General features: G+C 38.3%; 1 protein-coding gene across 3 annotated transcripts in view; it reads right to left on the bottom strand.

Moving 5' to 3' along the window:
* CNTN5 (contactin 5) overlaps positions 1-21,870 on the bottom strand; it is a 628,741-nt gene that overhangs the window by 35,438 nt on the left and 571,433 nt on the right. For all 3 annotated transcript variants that reach the window (XM_051643085.1, XM_051643105.1, XM_051643094.1), the window contains one exon: positions 13,406-13,526. In XM_051643085.1, the coding sequence (XP_051499045.1) occupies positions 13,406-13,526 (121 nt within the window). The remainder of the gene's footprint in view (positions 1-13,405; positions 13,527-21,870) is intronic.

Raw genomic sequence — 21,870 nt, 5'->3', positions numbered from 1 at the left:
ATGACATTAAAGTGGGAAGTGTGGCTGACACACCAGAAGGCTGTGCTGCCATTCAGTGAGACCTGGACAGGCTGGAGAGTTTGATGGGGAGAAACTTGATGAATTCAACAAGAGCAAGTGTAGAGTCTTGCATCTGGGAAAGAACAACCCCGTGGAGCAGTACAGCTTGGGGGCTGACCTGCTGGAGAGCAGTGTAGGAGAAAGGGACCTGGGGGTCCTGGTGGACAGGAGGATGACCATGAGCCAGCAATGTGCCCTTGTAGCCAAGAAGACCAATGGCATCCTGGGGTGCATTAGAAAGGGTGTGGTTAGTAGGTCAAGGGAGGTTCTCCTCCCCCTCTATTCTGCCTTGGTGAGGTCACATCTGGAATATTGTGTCCAGTTCTGGCCCCTCAGTTCAAGGACAGGGAACTGTTTGAAGGAGTCCAGCGCAGAGCCACAAAGATGATTAAGGGAGTGGAACATCTCCCTTATGAGGAAAGGCTGAGGGAGCTGGGTCTCTTTAGCTTGGAGAAGAAAAAGCTTCTTTACTGTGAGAGTGACAGAGCACTGGAACAGGCTGCCCAGAGGTTGTGGAGTCTCCTTCACTGGACACATTCAAAACCCACGTGGACACGTTCCTGTGTGATGTGCTCTAGCTGATCCTGCTCTGGCAGGGGAGTTGGACTGGATGATCTTTTGAGGTCCCTTCCAACTCCTAAGATTCTTTGATTCTGTAATACTTAAAATCTTTCTATAAGTCCTGAAGGAGAGGACTTTGTACTCCTGTAAAATATTGATAATATGAATAACTATAATTAATTAGGAAAAATCTATATTTTCTTATCATCGAAGATGGTGGTTTTGTTGTTGTTGTTTTTTTGTTTGTTTGTTTCTTTGGAGGTTTTTTTGTGGGTTGTTTTTTGTTTTTTTTTTTTTGTTTTGTTTTTTTTTTTTTTTTTTGTAATTGGCAGCTGGAGACAGCTTTATGTTTCCTCTGATACACCTTCAACAAAAGCATGTTTACATTAACTGTGACAACAGTATATCAGAGTTTCATCAAAGTTGGTCTCTATAGCTTCAAAGTGAAAGACACAATACGTCCTTTTAACGAGAAGGCAAATTACACTATACACATGCCTCAGTTTGCTTGGCAACGATCTATAAGCACTGAGCAACATAAAAATATTGGAAATATATTGCATTTAGAAATATTAGCAGCAGAAAATGACATATGAATGTATGGAATTCAGGGGATTTAATTCCTTCAATTCAAGGATGTATGATGGAATAAGATTGTCTCCACAATACACTGCAATCCCCCTTGCAGGAGCCCAGGGTACTGCTCTGGGTTATGGGAAGATCAAATTTTTTCCCTTCTATGGGTGGCAAGCAGCTTCAGAGAGGGAAGACTCTCCTCTTCCCTTCCTCTTCCTGCTCAGAAGCTTGTCTTGGCTGCTAGTGCCTTTCATCAAGTGACAAACAGGGCTGGGGTAAAATGGTTCCAGCCCTTGGACACCTCATGACTCTTGACCTTCTGTACCCCACCTTCATTTGCAGTTGAAAGTTCTTGCTTTCCCTCCTAGCAGAAACATGTCAGAAAGATGTGTTCTCTGCACATCTGTCTTTCTGCCAAGTGTTTGTTGTTCTTTGATGGGAAGCACCAGGTCAGGCCTTTGTCTTAGAATATCAAGTCCTGAGGCTAATTTAATAAAATGGGGTGATCTTCAATCTCCATTATGTATTGTTTCAGGCTGTCTGTTGATGCAGGAAAATACTAGTGAAATTTTTATTTGTAGCCATGAGGGAAAGTTTAAAGGAAAGCTGGGATTTTGATACTATCATATGATTTTACTGAATTGCAGCCCTAGGCTCAGAATTACATCATTGTCTCAAGAAACAACAACAAAAAAAATTAAAGGAAAATATCTTAGTACTTTTCCTTTATGAAAATATTTCTGCCATGTTTGCTGAATGTTGATAGAGTTTACAGACCCTGTATTATAGGCAAAAGAACAAGCATCTTGATTATACACAAATATGCAAAATTTATTTATGCAGACTTCTCCCACTAAATTCTCAATATATTATGTTGTCAGAGTTCTCTCATGTTTTTTAAACCTTTTAAATGCATTCCTAGTCATGACAATGTGTCATTATGCTTTCTGAGATGTGTGCTCCTACACAGTCTGCAGGATGACTGCTAAAAAGCATTTCCATTTCCAACAGCAGGCATTCTTGAAAGAGGATTAATAAAGGACAAAAGCCTCAGTGATGACAAATGTATGACAGTTAGCCAGGACCTGAGTGCTATGCAGATGTCACTCATTTTTTGAGAAATCTCATTAAATTTTATGCTTGGATGTAATCATTCATAGTGTCAGCTGGATGACTAATGCAGAGAAGCTTTTCTCCCAAGGGCTATGTTATTGTTCAGGATTTCTAAAACAATTTTTTAGCTGAGAATAGCCAACTGAGGAAAAAATGCACACTCTGCTCAAATGCTTCTCTGGAAACTACACAGAAAATGACTGGTCATAAATGCACTGCAGTTCAGTCGGCCTTCATGAAGAAGACATTTGGGGCTGTGATAAGATCTTATGCAGCTCTAGAGCACTGGAAACCCAGGGTCAAGGATATTAGTCAGTTATCTTCTTTCAGAGCAATTCCATAGATTGATACGTCATTTTGGGACATGCATGACTACATTTTGGCAAACTGGTTTTGTGTGTCTTTTTATTGTTGGAATGATCACCCTGAGAGGTTCTTTAGATTATGTGCCATGGTACAATGTTAATATGAGAGTTCTTTAAAGACTATTAAATACAATAGCCTTAGCCATTCAGTGAGGCAGTGCCTTCCTTGTGAATCCCAGAATGTACATTGATTTACTCCACTGCAGCCTGACTAGGATAATTCTTACTTTTACCAAACAGCTAAGAAGTAGTCCATGAACACAGATTTTGCCCTCTGAATCTTGTCATTCAGTGTTCTGGCTGTTCATGAAGAAGATAAGAAGTCAAGAAAGAGGAAAAGAAAGAGGCAGTAACTACAGAATGATGGAAAAGGTGCTTGAGAAAACAGGACTTTGACTGCTTCTTGTAGCATAAATCACTTTTGCAGTCCCCATCTATGGCAGGTGAAATGTTTGCACATGGTGGGGAACAAGAAGATGGAGACAAAATTTGAGGTATAGTAAATGCAGTAGATGTCATAGCTTTAGTGGATACAACTGTATCCCCATTCCCTCCGTGTGTAGTGTACTCAAGTGATTTCTTTATGGCAGCTACATAAGGGCCCTGGGCAGATGTGAGGTTATACCACAACCAGTGGTAGAACAGGCAGGGACATTAGACTCAGGATTTGAAGATAAGAAAGAGAAGACATTGATGCTTCAGCCTGAATTGTCTTGGCTTATTCTAGGGATGAGGATCAGGAGAAATCCCTGGTGTCCTGCCTGTGAAGGCCTTTTATTGTACATAGGTCATTTTGTGCTCCTTTGCCCTGTTGAATTCTCTGCCTTGTACAAACACAAGAATAGAGGATTTGGGCAAGAACACCTTGAGAGCTCAGATGCCAGAGTGTTGTGAGCTCAGATGCCAGACTGCAGCTTGGAGCCTCTGAACTGGATCTTTGTGGTGTGGCAGCTGTGAATTGACATGACATGTACAAACAGTTTAGGGAGCATGAACTGAAATTTCACTTTAAGAGGAAAAGCAACATGAATTGAATTGAACTGTAAATGACACAACTAGAGGGTCCCAAGATCTGCGTAAGACACTGAATTTCTCTCACTGCTGTGTCCTACTGACTACCTTTAGCACTGTAGGGCACCACTTGCCAGCTATCCCAATTCTGGTCTACGTTTCCTCCTTCACTTTCTGCAGTCACAGTGCAGGCATCACCACTCCCAGAACTGCACAGGTCTCTTTCTGGCACTGGGTTCTTAAACTACACAGAATCTGATTTGTATTTTTGTACTTGTTTCTAGGTACTTGTTTTTGATTGAAGTTATAGATATGAGTTAAGCTGATGTTTGTAAAAAGATTTCTTCCACAGAATAAAGGGTCTTTTCTAAACTGTTAAAAGCCCCCAACTTTTAAAAGATACGAATCTCTTTATCACACCATTGCAGATATTGTAACAAAGGTCCTGTTATGAGACCGGATTGTTGGAAATGTTTTGGTCTGGAATCTCTCAATTAAAGCGGTGGTGCTCCATCTACAGTAATATACTGTCTTCCAATATTGTAAATGTTTCAGCTATGCTGATACACTGAAAAGGGCCAAAGCACAGATCTAAACTCTAGCACTGATCCCATGCACTATTATGTTGTCAGCAATCCCTACAGTAATTTCAACCCTGTGCGATTATGACTTTCCCAGCCAATGCCTTGGCACAAGTATTGAATTACCATGGGTTGGGGCAGATCCCAACAGGAAGTCTGTCATGCTGATCCTGTTTTGAGAATGGAGGGGAACCCAGAATGCAGATGTGTGGATGGGATCATGCTGTACCCATCGGCCTTGGGAAGCAGTTTACTATTATGGACATATTTTGTCAGTCCAATTAATGAGGTCTGTGCACAGGGCATCTTCCTGGCCTTTGCTACAGCTCAAGTGTAATTTCAAGGACCAGCAAGAATCTGCTGACCCTGTTTACATTCCATTTAATGATGTTGTGTCTGATGGCCTTTAAACCTGAGTGCTTGTCTTTAAGTTTTATTGGTAATATCACAACTGAAAGGATCAGTATGGCCAACCTAACCAGCAGTTCCTCCGCTCCAGGTCAGCGGAGTTCAGAGGAAACTTTGTTTTCTGTGAAATCATGAGAAATAGATTTCTTGCTTATATTGGTAGTTTTGCCAGTCTAGAAGATGAATAGCTTTAACCTCTTTTTTATTTTCAGACCCCAAAATATGTACTCTTAAACCACAGTTTGCAGTCACAAAGGCTTTCATCCCTTCACATTACAGGAATCGTCTCTGCCACATTTCAAGACCTTACAGCTTCCAAGTAGCTATTCGATCTTAAAGCTCATTTTACTTACAGTAGGTGTTCACAGTGCATTTCAGTAGCTTTCAGTGCACAGTTCTAAAATACATCACGCATTGTAGAAGAAAGCTGATTTTCAGCTCATTTTTAGGGAATCTTCCTGCCATGAATACTTGTATAGTTCAAATTATTTAATTAGTTTTGTATATACTAACAAGTTTCCAATGGTGCACAGCATTGATGAAAAGAATTAGGAAGACGGGACTGTTTTTTGTTTCCACTAGAAAAGCACAACAGCTATTGACATCCATAGAATAGAAAATACATTTTGAACAGTAAGAGTAAAAAAGAAAATAAAGGCAAACAACAGAGAACAAACTACCGCTAAAATACTCAGAAAGTATCTGGCATCTAAATCTATTAAAATCCTTAAGTATAGTCCAATGACATGGTACTGGAAATAAAGTTAAATTTATCAATACTTAGAGAGCACTTGTAACAGAACTGAGACCAAGACCTTATTTTTCTTTGATTATTTTTTTTTTATATATATAATGTATGTATGTAATGTATGTATGTAATATATACAAAATTAAAGTTGCTAGATGTACTGTATCAATCTTTTACGTGATCACTGATGAATACAAGAAAACATGGATAAATAATTTCTCTGCATCTTATATATTTGACTCCTTTTTGTTACAGAAGATGCTCTTTTTGCTAGTTAGCACCTCCAATTAAAAAAATTGAGCAAACTTGCCTGACTACTGGGTTGCTGTAGTTCCTTTGCAAAGAGCTAATTGTCTTTTTATTTGACGTGCTCTCTGAGACTTAGTTACCTTGTAGTGTCAATCCTTGCTACAGGGTCCAGTTTACATTGTTTACATTTCAGAAAGTTAAGCATTCAATAAGTCATTCAGGGACTAGGACCCTTTGCTCCTTTGCAAAACCAGAGAGCAAGCTGCACTCTATCTAGAACAGATAAGTGAAGAAATCTGAAAGAAAGTTTGTTAATTAGGAGATGGGCTGAATGCTCCATTGCCTGTTGTAAGACGATGTATAATCCAGCATCCAGCATCTGTCTGAATAGTTTGCAATCAATGCTACTTACTCTCCTGGGTATTACATATTGTAAACCAGCTTTGCAAGACTAATTTACAAATAAAACTTAAGTGATGGAATTTATTTGACAACTTAAAGTTACTGACCCAGTGATTTATTATGATAAAAAAGCTTAAGTTTATTAAATAAATATTAAAGTAATGGAGACATGGTACTGTTGATTAGGCCCTGAAGTTTTCACAGATGTAAAAAAAATCCCTTAATTTCACAACCTTGTATTCCTAATTTAGTCATGATGATCCTAAAAAGAAATATGATGTGAGAAAGGGTTATCCATGAAAAATAACCTACATTAGTGTTTGTGGTGTCACTATCATGGCTAACAGTGTAGAGGCTTATATAGGAAAAATCACTCACTGAATTCTAAAGCCCTCCAATTCTTTGAAGCCCTGTACGTATCCACATCAAGTAAAAGTATCATAGTAAATTTTACAGTGATCCTCTAATCTGCAAAAAACTCCCTGGTGTTCTGGAAATTGCTGCTGCACCAGTACTGCTCACCTGCACTGGCAAGAGAAGAGGATTTCTACTCCTGACTGACTATTGGGACCCTCACATTGATCTTCGTGAAAACATGTTAGACTCCTGTGATATTCCCAACTCCCAGTTTTTCTTTGCTGAACTGTACAGATGCTATTCTAAGCCAACCCTCCAAACCTGCAGAAGAAAGAGCAAGGAATACAGAATAGCTGCTTTCCATAGGAGATTTTTTTACTCATGCTTTTCCTTATTGCAGCCTAAGGCAAAGCAAGACTTCAAATGAGTTTGTTAGAGACTGTGTTTCAAGAGCAAACGGATACTTTTTGCCAAAAGTGAACATAAGACATAGCCTTTTGTTTTTAGATATGATTTCTGCTGGCATTCTTCAAAACCTCCCTGTCTATGAGTGACAGATTTAGTGCTGATGAATTTAATAAACTTAAAGTGAAAAACACTTTGACCCTTTTTAATATAACTGATTGGACCAATGTAAGGTAACAAAGGGTTAGCCTCTTCACAGTGTCAGCCTTAGGACAGAAACAGTAGGTGTTTTAAATCTTTACACTGTAACATGTTGGAAGCACAGGATCATGAAGATATCCTTTGTAATGAAAATATAAATCTACAGATTGCTTCATATTTCTACATCATAATGGAAAAATAAGAATACAACAAGCAATTTTTGGAAGACAGGCTTTAAAAACAAAATTAACTTACCAAGCATGCATTGTGCTGAGGAAACCTGACACATTGCTGGCTACAAGAGCACCTGAGACATCTGTGAGGTGCAAGTCTCCTGGCTGGTACTTGGGTGTTTGGTAACCATGTTTGTGATCATATCATTAGTGTCAGAACATGACATGCATATTTATCCCATATAAGAGCCTTCTGCTTTGGTAATCACGTCTTTGTGAAAATTTAGTATAGAGACAGCCCGTCTACTCGTGTGCCAATGACAGAGTGAAAACCAGCCAAGCTGAAACATTCTGCTATTCTAATTTTCTGCTATGTAATATTCACTGAAAGTTGAAGATCTGAGTGGATAAATAAAGGCTGGTAGCAACAAAAAGCATGTGACATGGGAAAACTCTTCTTGGACTGGTGTCAATAATGCAATTGACATTCATAAAAATAAGAAATCACTTCTGCTTCTTAAATGGTTGATGACCTCATGTCAACATTGGTTGACTGTGTAGTGAATAACTATATTCTCCTGTAAACATCCTTGTTTGCATGGCAAACAGCTATTCTGCACAAATTTTCCTTGGGTGAGCGAACAACAGAAGGCATAAATGAAGTGAAATCAGGCAATGACTTGGGTGTCAGGAATGTAAATCCACAGCTGTGATTTTTGTTGTATTAATTCATTCCAATATAACTTTAGTTGACCATCAGACATACATAATTCCTGTTATGGGATTCATCTGAAGTAGCACATTTGTGCAGGCCTGGTGCCAGAATAGTTACCACCCTATGTGAAAACCAGTTTTCTCTTCTGGATGTCCTTGAGCTGTATTAGCCTGCCCTATAATCTGCTGCTATGGACTCTGATGATTGCCTTCCAGAAAATTCTGAGAATTATTTAAGGTTTTACCACAGTATGCCTCACTGCCCTGCTGGAGGGCAAATCTGGTGTAGAGAGCACCTGCCTGTTATTTGGCTTTTCCCTTTCCCAATACACACTTCAAGAGTATTGGCTTAAGCTGTTGACAAAGGTTCCCCAGAAGACTATGTTCATTTTTGTGGCAGTAGTCAACTCAGTGAAAGAGGCAAAAATTTTGATTGCTGGAGGTACCTTAAATTGTGTACTATGCAGTCAGGTTCTTGTGTGTTTCCTGACCTCTGTGCTCCTGGCTACTTTTCCTCAGAAGGGGCTGAATACACCTTGATCCCATCTAATCTACTGTCTTCAAGTGTAGCGTGACACAGCTAAAAAGAGATCAACTAGTTTATAGATACGCACTGCAGTTACTGAACTAGATGTAACTGGTTGGCATTGTGTCTTCGGCCTTAAATCAGTCCTGACCACCCTCTCATCCTTCCCATATTCAAGAAGTAAAGGACCCCTTGGAGGACTTCCACAGTCAAATTGTCTGCTGAAGGGGAGAATTTTGTAGAATCAAACTTTGGAGAGGAAATGCTTTTGCAACTCGGATAGTAGCATACCTGCATATAAACAGATGATGTCAGATATGTCAGACCTCTGAAGTTCTCTGTTAACTATCATGAGACTACTGAAGTATTTCTCTTTCACAACCCATTTAAAGACTAAAATTCAAGAGACTTAGGCTGGAAAATGAATGTGCTGCCTGACAGGTCCAGCTGCCAGAAGAACATCTCTTCCTTGTGGAATCTGCTTCATTGGTAGCATTAGAAAAATGAAAGGGAAAAATAAATAACTTGGACTGGTAAAACAGCACTCAAGAAGCAGAGAAATTACTAGAGACTGCTATAAAGTTGTTTCTTACTTTAATATATGTAATTTAACCACATTTTCAAAGCACTTAGGAAAGTATTTAGGTTATGTTTTGAGTAGTAGGTGCTGACAGGACTTGAATCTTTGTTTTGTCCAAACATGATCTAGGATATCTTTTAATATATGGTTTTGAAGTGTTCCTGAAAGAGATTCACCAGATAAAAATAATTATGGAAAAAACATTAGACATATATTTCACTGACACTTATCTAAAACCAAAAACTGTGACATTTGAAAATGGCTCAAAAATATTTTTATAAAAACTATAACCAACTATAGAAAACTGCAGAATAGAAACTTGCTGTTGCCTTAATTTGTTTTGTTGTTCACACATACATACACAAATATATGCAGTAAATTTAGAAATCTTCTTGCACCATTTTACCTTCTGGTAAGTAATTAGACTCAAAAGAAGTAAGATTTATTTGGTAGTATTCATTCTCTGTTCTTCAGATGTCTTTCAATATTGACATTTTTGGAATTCAACTTTTGTATAAAGCAGAGCAGAGAAGAACAAGGGCAAAAACAGTGACACAGTTAGTTTCCTGGCATATAATCAAGGGATCTTCCAATATAGCAACTAGCAAGAATTGTGTTAAAAAACATAAATGTGATTTAAAGATACTCCATGCATTCTCCCCACCACAATAAGTGATAATGTAATATTGCAATTGCTTGAAAAAGCAGTGGTGAATGTCTGTCTAAGAACAGCATGTTTATTATGAGCAACAGGATGCTGGAATAAGTTTGTTTCTCTTTGCTTCATTTGAAGAAGATGCAGCAACGTATAGATGTTTAACAAAAATTATCAGAGGACTGGAGCACCTCTCTTATGAAGACAGGCTGAGGGAGCTGCGGTTGTTCAGCCTGAAGAAGAGAAGACTCTGGGGAGACTTTATAGTGACTTTCCAATACTTGAAAGGTATTGGAATATTTTGGAATATTGGAATATTTTTCACCAGAGAGGGTAGTGATAGGACAAGGGGTTATGGAGATATAAGTCAGACATTATGAAGAAATTCTTCACCATGAGAGTAGTAAGATTCTGGAAGAGAATTTCTAGGGAGGTTGTGGAAGCCCCCTCCCTGGAGGTGTTGAAGGCCAGGTTGGATGAGACTTTGTGCAGCCTGGTCTAGTGTGAGGTGTCCCTGCTCATAGCAGGGAGGTTGGAACCTGATGATCTTTAAGGGCCCTTCCAACCATTCTATGGTATTATGATTCTATGAAAGGAGACTGTAAGAAGGCTGGGGAAGACCTGTTCACAAGAGCATGTAACAACAGGACAAGGGGTAATGGTTTTAAGACAGAGAAGGGTAGATTTGCTTTGGACAGGTTGCCTAGAGAGGTGGTAGAGGTGCCATCCCTGGAGGCATTCAAGGTGAGGCTTGATGGGGCTCTGAGCAATCTGTTCTAGTGTGAAATGTCCCTGCTTATTGTAGGGGGGTTGGACTTGATGACCTTTAGAGATCCCTTCCAACTCAAGACATTCTATGATTCTATAATTATAATAAATTTCTAGAAAACTGTCCTTTGATTTAAAAATAATCCACCATTTAAACACATAATTCAGTATAAATTTAGTCAAATTGCTAATAGCAATCATTCTGATACTAATTAATATCTAAAGGAGAGAAAATTATCTTTTTTTTAATTTAATTTATTCTGTATGTCCAATTTATTCCTGTAAGCAGAACAATTTTTGAGTAAAATTTGCAATGATGTATTAGAAATACCAGATGAACCTTATAATATAATTAATGATTGAGATGATGTTGTATGCTGGTATGATGTTATCAGTGTTCAAGACTGGCATTTTCTGCAGAGGCAAAAGGAGAGAGAGTAAGGTCAGAACAAGGATGTGCTGGAACTTTGCTTCTATCAACACTTGTAAGAGTTCATAACAAAGCTTCTGCTATCTCAGTTCGGCCATGGGCTGTAACATTTAAAATACAAAGATGTTTTGTAATATATATAAAATAAAATTATTTTGCCAAGAAATATACTGGAAATAAAGAATAATACAGCTTTGAATTATAGACTTTACTGCATAGTGGCAATGGGTTTTCCTCATGAATGATGACTTCCACCATCAAGTGGAATTCTTCAGTGTTAACTGAAGGATTTATTGAAAATCTGTTGATGCTGTTCTCTTCTCCTAAGCGATGCTGGTATCTCCAAAATCTAAACCTGAAGAAGTTTCAAAGGTGCTGCAATTTGGGATCATCAGACAGTGCAAAATTGCAGACAATTGAGTGCACTCTAGAAACTGAGATGGGGGGGGGAAAAAGAATTAGAGATACTGAAATGAAAATGAAATGCCTGTAACAGTATAAGGAGAGATAGATTAGCTTTTCCAAAATATTTTGGTTTTTGAAATGCTGAAGTCCATAAACAGTAATCGTTAGCAACTCTGTACAGAATGTGCTTTAAACATTTTCTGCAATACAAAAGCATCCTACTTTTTTTTTTTTGTGAAAGAAATACTGATACTGTAGGATAATAATGTCCTTATTTGTGTAAGTATTACAGGTAAATTAAGGAAATTTACTACTTCAGCAAATCAACCATATCCTATAATTTCATGAAAACTGAATTCTACATCAGGACAAAAGCAGTTTCATGAAGTGTTTTGTGAAAGCAATGCAAACATTTCTTACTGTGTCCTGTAATCATCCATTCCAAAACAAGAAAAAGAGAATACTGTAAGCAAAGTATATTTGAATTTAAATTCCATTATAAAGCAATCATAGTTTTAATCTCATCAGCAAGGTGACGTAGTAATGAGACACCCACATACATAAATTCTTATGCTGCTGCTTACAATGCCCTTTTTTTTCATCTCAAACCAATTCCTCAGGGAAGCATTTATTTTCTACATAAAATTCAACAAACTCATTTATATAACCAGAATTCTTTAAAAAAAATAATTTTGAAGCCAGTCTGCAGTGTCCTAGATAATAGTGCTAAGAGATTTTTGTCATTAATAAATTCAATGGCATTAAAGCTCAGATTGTTTTGCCTATCCAGAGAGCCTCCAGTTTCTATCAGAGGCAGGTAAAGTTAACACATAAGGTCTTGCATAACACAGAAGGATGAATCAGATTTCATAAGGCAGCTAAAATGGCATTACATATCTGTGTTGAGGCAACTGAATACCACTATCCCAATAGTGCCATAGCTCATAGAAATCTGATGGTCCTCAAAGTGTCTTTATGGAAATATTTAACAGCTACTTTGATCAAAATGTGAAGAGCCCTGCAGTCAGCCAGAAACATTCTTTGTCATTTAAAGCATATATTTGTCGTAAAAGTGATAGATATGAACATATAAAATCTAAAGATGTGGTGGAATGTAGTAGAATAAATATTTTTGAAAGTTTATAATCTCTAAATAGTTTTGATTTCTTTTTCTCTAGATTTTTTTTCAAATGGTAATAAAATATCTATCTTGATTTATTCTTTCAGAAAACATATAATTCACAGTAAGGTTACCCAGCTGTGCTACCTAGCAGGGTAACCTTATTCATCTCTCCATCTATCTTGAGTTTGTAGGGCCCACCAATTGTAACGCCAGTAAGTGGACTGTAAGTTCTTGAGTTCCATTAGGCTCTGAACACGTGTGCACACACACAAGTGGTGCAGAATGCAGAAATGCTCTGCTTAATGGAATGCACATATGTTAACACCCTGCTTTATTTTAAGATCATTGATGCCCTAGATATCTGGAATCCTGCAGGACAATTACTCTGTGTACTAGTACGTAGTCCAGAATGTCAAATGACAAGTAAAGCAACTCAACAGACTACGGGGCTGGGTCTAAAGATGCAGTCAAAATTTGGTGGTGACAATTCCATGTGTGGAAAAAACCCAAATCCCTGTCATAGTAGGTGGTTTTTCACCGTTCATATCTATGATTTTGGAAAATGCTGCATGGTCTGTCCTCTAAGGAAGTGAATGGATATTTCTAAAACATTAAACCTGAGACAACTGCTGGACCATAAGATGAAATGGATGCATCACGTAAAAAGGCACAGAACTCGTCATACCTACCTTACGTTGGCCCGTGAATGCTAGTTGTTGACATTTCAACTAACCTGGTTTACCTTTTGTGCTATTACCTCTCTCAAGTCTGTACGTCCACTAAACAACTCTCCTTTGCTTCTCATTGCCATGACTGCAGGTCAGTTTATGTTTAGACTGTTTTCAAAGGGACTAGGTTACTCGCTAATTGTTTCCATAGCATAAAATCTGAAGAATAGCATAACACAGCTGTCCCTTAAGCCTGTATATTTAAATTCCCTGGCACAACATTTTCTGGTGATGGTGTTTTCCGTTGGCTGAGCGAGCGGACTCACCTCTAACGAGCAGCTCCGTCTCGTCTGACACAGTGTCTGCCGCCGTCTGCACCCTGCAGCCGTACCTCCCGGCGTGCATCAGGAGGATGTTTCTGATCATCAGATCTGCAGAGGACGCTTGCTGAAACAGGGATGAAGTGCCAGTTTAAAATTCAGTAAATCTGTGTTCAAGGTAGTTCATGAGGGTGTTTTGTACAATGTGAGAAACTTGTGATTGCAGCTTTCACCTTACAAAATGTATGTGCCCTAATACCCTCTTTTGAGGATTACCAGAACATTGCATTTATACAGTAATTAATAGGTATTAAATAAGAGGATTTCAGGTTTTTAATAACTTGGACTTAGCTTAAAGCACACTGTGCATGTTTGCATGCTCCAATAAAATTATTCCAAACTAGCACAAATAAATTCATTAAGGTGATGCACAGAGATATTTTGGATGCAGTCCTTGGTACTAAAAAGTCCTCTTAGAAATGGTGGGCTTTTTCTTCCCTAAAATGTCGTGATATTTGGAGTGTGTCTCACTACTGTAATGAAATTAAGATAACTTTAAGGATTATGTTGATAGATTTTTATTAATATAGACAAAATTAATAATAAATATGATTTATATAATAATATAATCATAGAATTGCTAAGGTTGGAAGGAACCTTAAAGATAATTTAGTTCCATATATACTTTTATTTATATATATATATATATATATGTTTATAAGCACATCCTTGATGTTTCACTTTAAGAAACATTATGGGAGTACAGGCATTTCCCTTCTCAGATTTTATTTACTTTGCCAACCGAGTGAAGACTGACAGTCTTCCCTTGAATTACATGTTCCCTGTGCAGTGGTTCCAATTTGAGTAATTTTGATGCTGAAGGAGGAGAATGGTACCCTGCATTCAAAATGAAGTCTTACTAGGGCTGTACATGTAGATACTTCTTCAGCTGTGCTAGAAATATGTCACTGACTTCACCTAGATTCATATTTACCTGTTTTTTTGGCACATACTTATTCTGTGCTCAGGTAGTTGCACTCAGATCTTTATCCTGCTCAGTCAGTTGCAAGTTATGAGCTACCACTGTATAGCCAGCCATCCATCCATGCATGACCTTGTGTTTTGACATATAATTCAACAAGACCAAGTGCAGGATCCTGCACTTTGGCCACAATTGACCCCAGGCAGCGCTACAGACTGGGGCAACAGTGGCTGGAGAGCAGCCTGGCAGAGAGGGACCTGGGAGTACTAGTTGATAACTGGTAGAACATGAGCCAGCAGAGTGCCCAAGTGGCCTGGAAGGCCAATGGCATCCTGGCTTGTATCAAGAATAGTGTGGCCAGCAGGAGCAGGGATGTCATTCTCCCCCTGTACACAGCACTGGTGAGGCCTCACCTCGAGTCCTGTGTAGAGTTCTGGGCCCCTCACTTCAAGAAGTGAGGTGCTGGAGCAGGTCCAGAGGAGCAGCAAGACTGGTGAACGGACTAGAGGGAAAGTCTTACAGGGATAGGCTGAGGGAGCTGGGGATGTTTAGCCTGGAGGAGACTCAGGGGGACCTTATCACTCTCTTCAACTACCTGAAGGGAGGTGGTAGTCAGGTGGGGACTGGACTCTTTTTCCAGGCAACTAGCAACAAGACAAGAGGGCACGGCCTCAAGCTGCTCCAGGGGAGGTTTAGGTTGGATATTAGGAAGTACTTCCTCACAGAGAGGGTGATTAGACATGGGAATGGACTTCCCAGGGAAGTGGTGGAGGCACCGTCCCTGGATGTATTCAAGGAAGGGCTGGATGTGGCACTTAGTGCCATGGTCTAGCTAATGTGGTGGTGTTGGTCATAGGCTGGACTTGATGATCTTAAAGGTCTTTTCCAGCCTTGGCAATTCTGTGATTCTGTGATTCTCTGATAATATTTCTTGTCTGTTCCCATGAGTTATTTTCAAGATCAGCTGTATTGGCAATATGTCCAGTTTTGTACCACACAATTGTCATTTGCATACTTTTATGTCTTATGCTAAGGTCATTAAAGCAAGCTGAAATAGGATTGGTTTCAAGATCCAATCTTCTATGATTTATTTTTTTCTTTCTAGGCAGAAGAATTCCTTTTTGGCACATCTTGGCAGATCTCCTTCAGCCAGTCTTCTCTTCATTTGCATTTCTGGAATTGAACTTGCTATAATATTCCATGTAACACCAAAGCAAAATCTTTACTAAAGCATATTCACAAGCAAAGAGAAGAGAGGTGGGACATCAAGATTGCCACTGAGACCAAAGTGAATGTGGGCATGATCTATAGCTTAATAACCCTGTGGATCTAAGAATGTGAATACAGTGGTAGTATTTTGCCTTCTGAAGTGGCCTCATTAATGATGTTGATGGAGGGAAGGCACTCAGACCAGTCATAATGTAATTTCTATATTCTTGCTCTGGCATATCAGAACTCACATCAATGGAAAAGAATATATGAGTACTCTGCACCTCTAAATGCGAAAGAAGAGCACAAATTGCTAGCAGGAGTCATCTCCAGGATACAAATTTCTTAAGTTGTGTAGCACAGCAGCATTTACTAACCATTGAACGTTAGTTGCTCAAGGTAATTAGTAATTCTGACACAAAGCCTCAGCTATTAGAAGGATAAGACCAGAATCAGTCCACAATTGTCCTCTTTTGAGGACATTACCCTCTCTTGAGGGTAACTTACATTTGATCTGTGTTTTGTTGTTAACTGAGAGGAAATGCATAATGGGTAGCAACTGCCTGGTTTCACTGCTCAGAAGCTGTTAAAAAATGTGGTCGTCACTCTAACTTCCTGAGGGTTCATGGCTGTGTGAATCCTAATATTCTTATCAGGAAAAATATATGTATTTCATCTGCACATCTGTGTAACTCGGCAGACAAGCAGCAATTGAAAGAATCATAGCTGTAAGTGGAGAACAGTGCTGTACAATAGATCCCCAAGAAACACATTTATTACAGCATAAGAGGATGTGCAGCCAGCATGGCTTAGGATGTGTGAATGGAAACAAATGAAACCCATTGTATTTAAAACAGGTGCTCAGACATTAGATTCTTGATCATGGAAAATAATGAGGCATTTTAGTTTACCTTTGGATAAGTAGAAGCTATGTTTGACCAGGACCTCTGAAAAACACATTTGCTCTTCAGGGGTATTTATTAAGTGGGTTTTTTTGTGAATTTTAGAGACTCTTCTGAGTTTTGGAAGATGGATTTGGAACAGGCTGCCCAGGAGGTGGTGGAGGCACTGTCCCTGCAGGTGTTCAAAAAACAGGTAGATGTGTTCCTTCAGGAGTTTGTTTAGTGGTCATGGGGGTATAGGGCTGACGGTTGACCCCGAAAAGCAACAAAACAAAACAGATAGGTTTAACAGCCAACTTCTACTGATCTTAAGGAAAGCTAAATGTAACCTTCAAGGCCAGCACTTACCATAGACCTGCTGTAGCACTGAACACACTCCTGGTCTTCATGAAGCAGTGAATAAATAATTCTGCAGCTGTCAGTGCTATCTGTCATGACTAATGGTTCTCTCTACGACAACAAATTATTGTAAAATTCTTACTATACTCCCAAGTATCACATTCATCAAGTTCTGGGTAGCTCCAATGCTGAGTGCTCTGTCAATCTGTTGCTCCCTCTGCTCCAGTGTGGCATGTTATAAGGTCACAGTTGTGTCTGCAATGTACCTAATTAACTTCACCTGTATAGCATTGCTTGAGGTATTTCATGAGAATTGGTGCCACCTATACATAGCACTTGCTTTTGATGTGGAGATACTTCCACAAACTCAAAACTCTCCAAGGAGCATAAAATAAGCATACTTTCCTCAATGAGAATTACTGTGATGCATTTGTCTTTTGCACCCATTGCCCTAATGTTTGGGATTTGCAGAGGGGGAGGAGGGGAAAGCCAATCTCCAGAGAACTTCCATTTGGTGAATTAATACTACTTCAGCCATCCCACATTCCCACAGAGAAGAAGTTGTATATGGATTCTTTCCTTTCCATTTCATAACTCCTAAGAGATTGTGAATTGTTTTGCAGTAAAATATATATGGTTCTTCAAGTGAAGAGAGTAATATTTATTCTTCTGTGAAGCTCATTATCTTGAGCTGGTTGCTAGGAAACCTCCCTGTTAATCTGTCCATTCATTTGCTGAGTTTTTATCTCTAAACCAAGGTGGTTTAGTATTCAGTGTCCAGCCTTTTTTTTTTAAGGCCTGTTGAAGGCTTTACACAAGAACAATCTATAATCTGCCTGCATTTGAAATAGAGCTCAGTGTTACACAAGCACTTTTAAAACATCTAGTAAATCTCTTGTTTACATCCCCCTACCTCTTTAATGGAAAAAATAGAGATTGGTTCATCTATTACACATTTTTCACATATGTTCAAACTACAGAATCATATGTAGAAAATATGCTTGAAACCTAGGAACCTTAAATTATTCGCTTGCAGTTATATCGATCCTAACTTTTATTTAATATGTTCCTAATGCTGCTCATTTTCCACATTGAATGTCATACTTCCCTTCCACATTCCAACTGCAATTCCATGAACTCAGCTCTGATTTATCTTGCAGAGAAGGACAAAAAGGCAAGGAAGTTTTAAATACTGCATAGTCAACTGATCTAATGTGGCAACTGGCAGCTCTCAGCTTCTTCTACACTGCAAAGGCCTGGGGTCTAGAAAGGCTGAACTGAAGATTAAGGTTGGGAATTCAACCTGGACAAAATGCCATAAAAATTGTCTCTCTGCTTGGGTAGAATGTGTCTAAAAAGTGTAGTCAAACTATTCTAAATTATCATGATTCAAAAAAAGATTAAACCAATGGAAAAAAAAAAAAAAATGAATGGGCAAACACTGACTGACATTTTATTCTAAACAAGTATTACCTGGGTTGTTAATGCTATCCTATTCAGCTTAAATGATTATGTAAAAATTATGGGTGTTATCACAGATAACACACAAGTTAGGTGAACTTCTGACTCATACATTATTTGATTTAGTAAAATAGCCTTTACTAATGAAATTCAGTCAGAATAAATTAAAAAAATTATTTCACATTTGCATCTTGATTGTTTGACATATTTAATTAGCAATGGAGTTTATTGTTGGTGGATTTATCTAAAGCAAACTAATGACCTCAGATAATAAAATCATGGCAATGTTTGCTTGGTACTATCAACAGCAAGTGAAAAATAGCAATACAAAAAAGTTATTTTAAATTATGCTGACAATTTATATGTACATTAAGATGGACTGTTGGCTCCATGCCAACTTCTGTTCATAGTACAGTTAGGACAATCTAAGTGCCATTTCATGTAAATTTTCAGGTTTGAACACATCAACCACTTGCCTGCTTACTGCTAATGATATTTACAAATTGCAAATATTTAATCTGTTAAAAAGCAGCAGATTTCTCTGTTGATGTAGTGATACTGGAAAATTATACTCTAAGTTCTAACTTTTAATCATTTAAGTACAAGTACTTTTGGAACAAAGAAGATGGAATTATTGTTATTGGTTTTCTTGTGATTAATGGTATGTGATAGTGTAATAATGGCAGTACAGTGGTATCCAGGCTGATGCAGATTGACTGAGGGATACCTGATACACAAGTTGCATTTTCCCCATCTAAAAGAAGTAAAAAGGATGGGTTTCAGGTTTGTGGATCCTTAAGGAGGTGTGGACCCTTCCAGTGGTGTTATTTTCAAGTAGTTTGCACAGAGAAAGCAAGAATAATGCAAACTGTTTTGGGTGAGCACTGGTGGTTGGGAGAGAAGTATTGGGATATTGAGAGTGGATGACGAGGACGTAAAAGTGCAGCTTGAATTTCTGCTAATGAGTTTGATTAATTTTATTGAGAAAAAGCAGAGGAACAGATGAAGTTCGATGAGTATCAGATGACAGGTAGCATGTTATATACTGGGATAGTTTTGTGAAATCTAGGGATTGAAGATAATGTAGAAAATGTACTGAAAATGGGGAGGAATGAAGAAAAAAAAAAAAAGGAATATGAAATGGCAGGGTTCAGGACAAAGAGGCCTGCTACACTCATGTTACAAATTCATGTTCTGTATCTGAGTTGTTATATCCATAGGAAAAAAAGAAGAAAAAAACAAACAATATGGGTACCTGTGCTCCTGTTTAAAGATGCAGCAAGAGGGAAAAGGAGAGCATGGAGCTACACCTATGATTGGAGGGGCAAGGTGATGATGGTGATGGATGAAGATAACAGAAATGAAAGCAAAAACCATCTGGGACAAGTTTTGAGATTACTTGAAAACAGGAAGCCTGAGGAGTAGGCACATGGCTGGCATTTCATTAATGGGCTGCACAAAGAATGCTGTGACAGCCTTACGTGAACAGAGACTCTTAAGAAGGATCCATAGATAATGGCATCCAACATCTCTAGCAAAGAAAGCTACGTAGGTGAGAAACAAAAAAAGTAATGGGGAGGGAGAGAGAAAAAGGAAAATGGAAAGCTCTTCCTAGTAGCCTGCCAGAAAATTTATTCTCCTCTTGAGGCTCTCACCAGCTCAGTAGGTGGTGATGAGGAAGACAAGGATTATTTTTTGCCTTTTTTCCCCCCCTCCCCTAGTGTAAAATCACATAGAAGTTGGTTCTATCCTGGCTCAAACCAGGACATAACCTTTTCTTTGGGACCTGGTCAAACTTCCTGTATGTTAATGTTGGTTGGAACATGTTAATTAACATCAGTTGTTTCACAGTGACTGATTGTTAAACTTCTTAGGATGTATATTATTGGACAGTATTTATTAATTTTTTACATTAGTATTATCTACGTTGCTACATCTTGTGGTTTATTTTACAGAAAAAGAAATAAGCAAGTGAGCAGAAGGAGAGGTGAATTTCAGGCCGGTGGGAGTGTCCTCTCAAAATACTTCACCATAGCAACATGATCAGGGTTTGCAGGTGCAAGGCCATAAGAACAAAACCAGGAGATCAGCAGTACAAGAATAGCAAAGGAACCTTCCAGGAAAGCTTTGGAAAACACTGCAGCAACAGCCCAGGAAATGGGTTGCAGAGCTGGAAGTGAAAAGCAGGCAGAGATGCAAATGGAAGGCCTTTGCATTAGGAAGGCTGATACTGATCAGGTGTTCAAACAATTAGCTGTGCTGTTATAACCCAGATTAACACCGTGCCAAGCAATTAAATGATCCCTCAGCTGCAAGTAAATGGGTAAAGAATGAACTGTCATGAAATATCATGTATTTACCTCAGGATTTTTCTCTGTAGAATATCTGTTGTAAACAACGGAAAGTGCAAAATACCTTCATAGAATAAACCACAGTAAAAATGATCTGACTGTATTTCATTACTTTTAATTGTAAAGTTTTTTAGGTTAATCAGCATTCAGGAATGTTAAGAGACTCACATTTTCCAAAATGCTCACTTACCTCCCTCATCTAAAGTAAAATTAAATACAGGAAGTGCTACTTATTATCTCACTCTGCTACTGTCTATTCATAGCCAAAGCCACAAGCCCTTGGGCACATCAGTTTACGTACTTGCTTGAATCTAGGAAATGTTTAAAATGTCCCATTCTAAAGCAGATTGGGTCATATATGTTTATAAATTCAGTCAGTTCACTGGGGCTGTTTACAATCTTGGGAACAACACCTGGTTATGTGCATTACTGGATTGTGGTCCTCATTGTGTTAAAATTTTGGTTTGTTTTTATCACTCATAAACCACATATTTCATTTTTTTTTTTTTTATTCCATTTTGTACCCTCCCTAGTTTACAAGAAATTTGTGTTATCAAAAGCCAAGTTAATTATGTTTTATCTTGAAATTGTTTCTGATCACTCAAGTACCTAACTGCTGTAGCGTGACAAATGGGCAAAACCTGGTAATGAGCATAGGGCTGGAATCTAGAGATCTGAGTTGACAGTAATGGCTGTGTTCAGCCTCTTCCATCAGCAGGAATGTATTGTGACAAACAGTGAAACAAATTGATAACAATGAGGTTAATACAGGAGCATTACCCTGAACAGAAATTCACTGTGCATGGAACACGTATCTTCTGAAAGACTTTTGACAACTATTACTCTTTTCCTCAGCATGGGGAGGAGGAAGGGTGTAAAATAAACCCCCTATTTAATTAGCTTTGTTTGTTTTTATGTTCAATAAAGAAGAAAGACATTACTATTAACAACCTGCTGTTTCGATTGATTCCATGTAGTGTAGAACTTAGTGCTGCCTATTTAGAAAATTCTTATGAAATGTTAATCTTCAAAAATATGAATAAAGTATCACACCAGAAGGAAAGGTGCAAAGTTGTGCTTTCTCACAGGATCTAAGTTATCAGATTGAAGTTTCCAGTGCTAGACAGTAGTTAATGTATTGTCCAGTCTGTATCTGCTGGCCTTTTCTAAGTGAAAGAGTAGCTTTCAATTCACTTCCATGTGAACAAATGACTACTGTAAAATATA

Source organism: Apus apus, chromosome 1, assembly GCF_020740795.1.
Source record: "Apus apus isolate bApuApu2 chromosome 1, bApuApu2.pri.cur, whole genome shotgun sequence".
NCBI lineage: Eukaryota > Metazoa > Chordata > Aves > Apodiformes > Apodidae > Apus > Apus apus.
The sequence above is the reverse complement of the archived record's forward strand: the minus strand, read 5'-3'. Positions and strand labels throughout refer to the sequence as shown.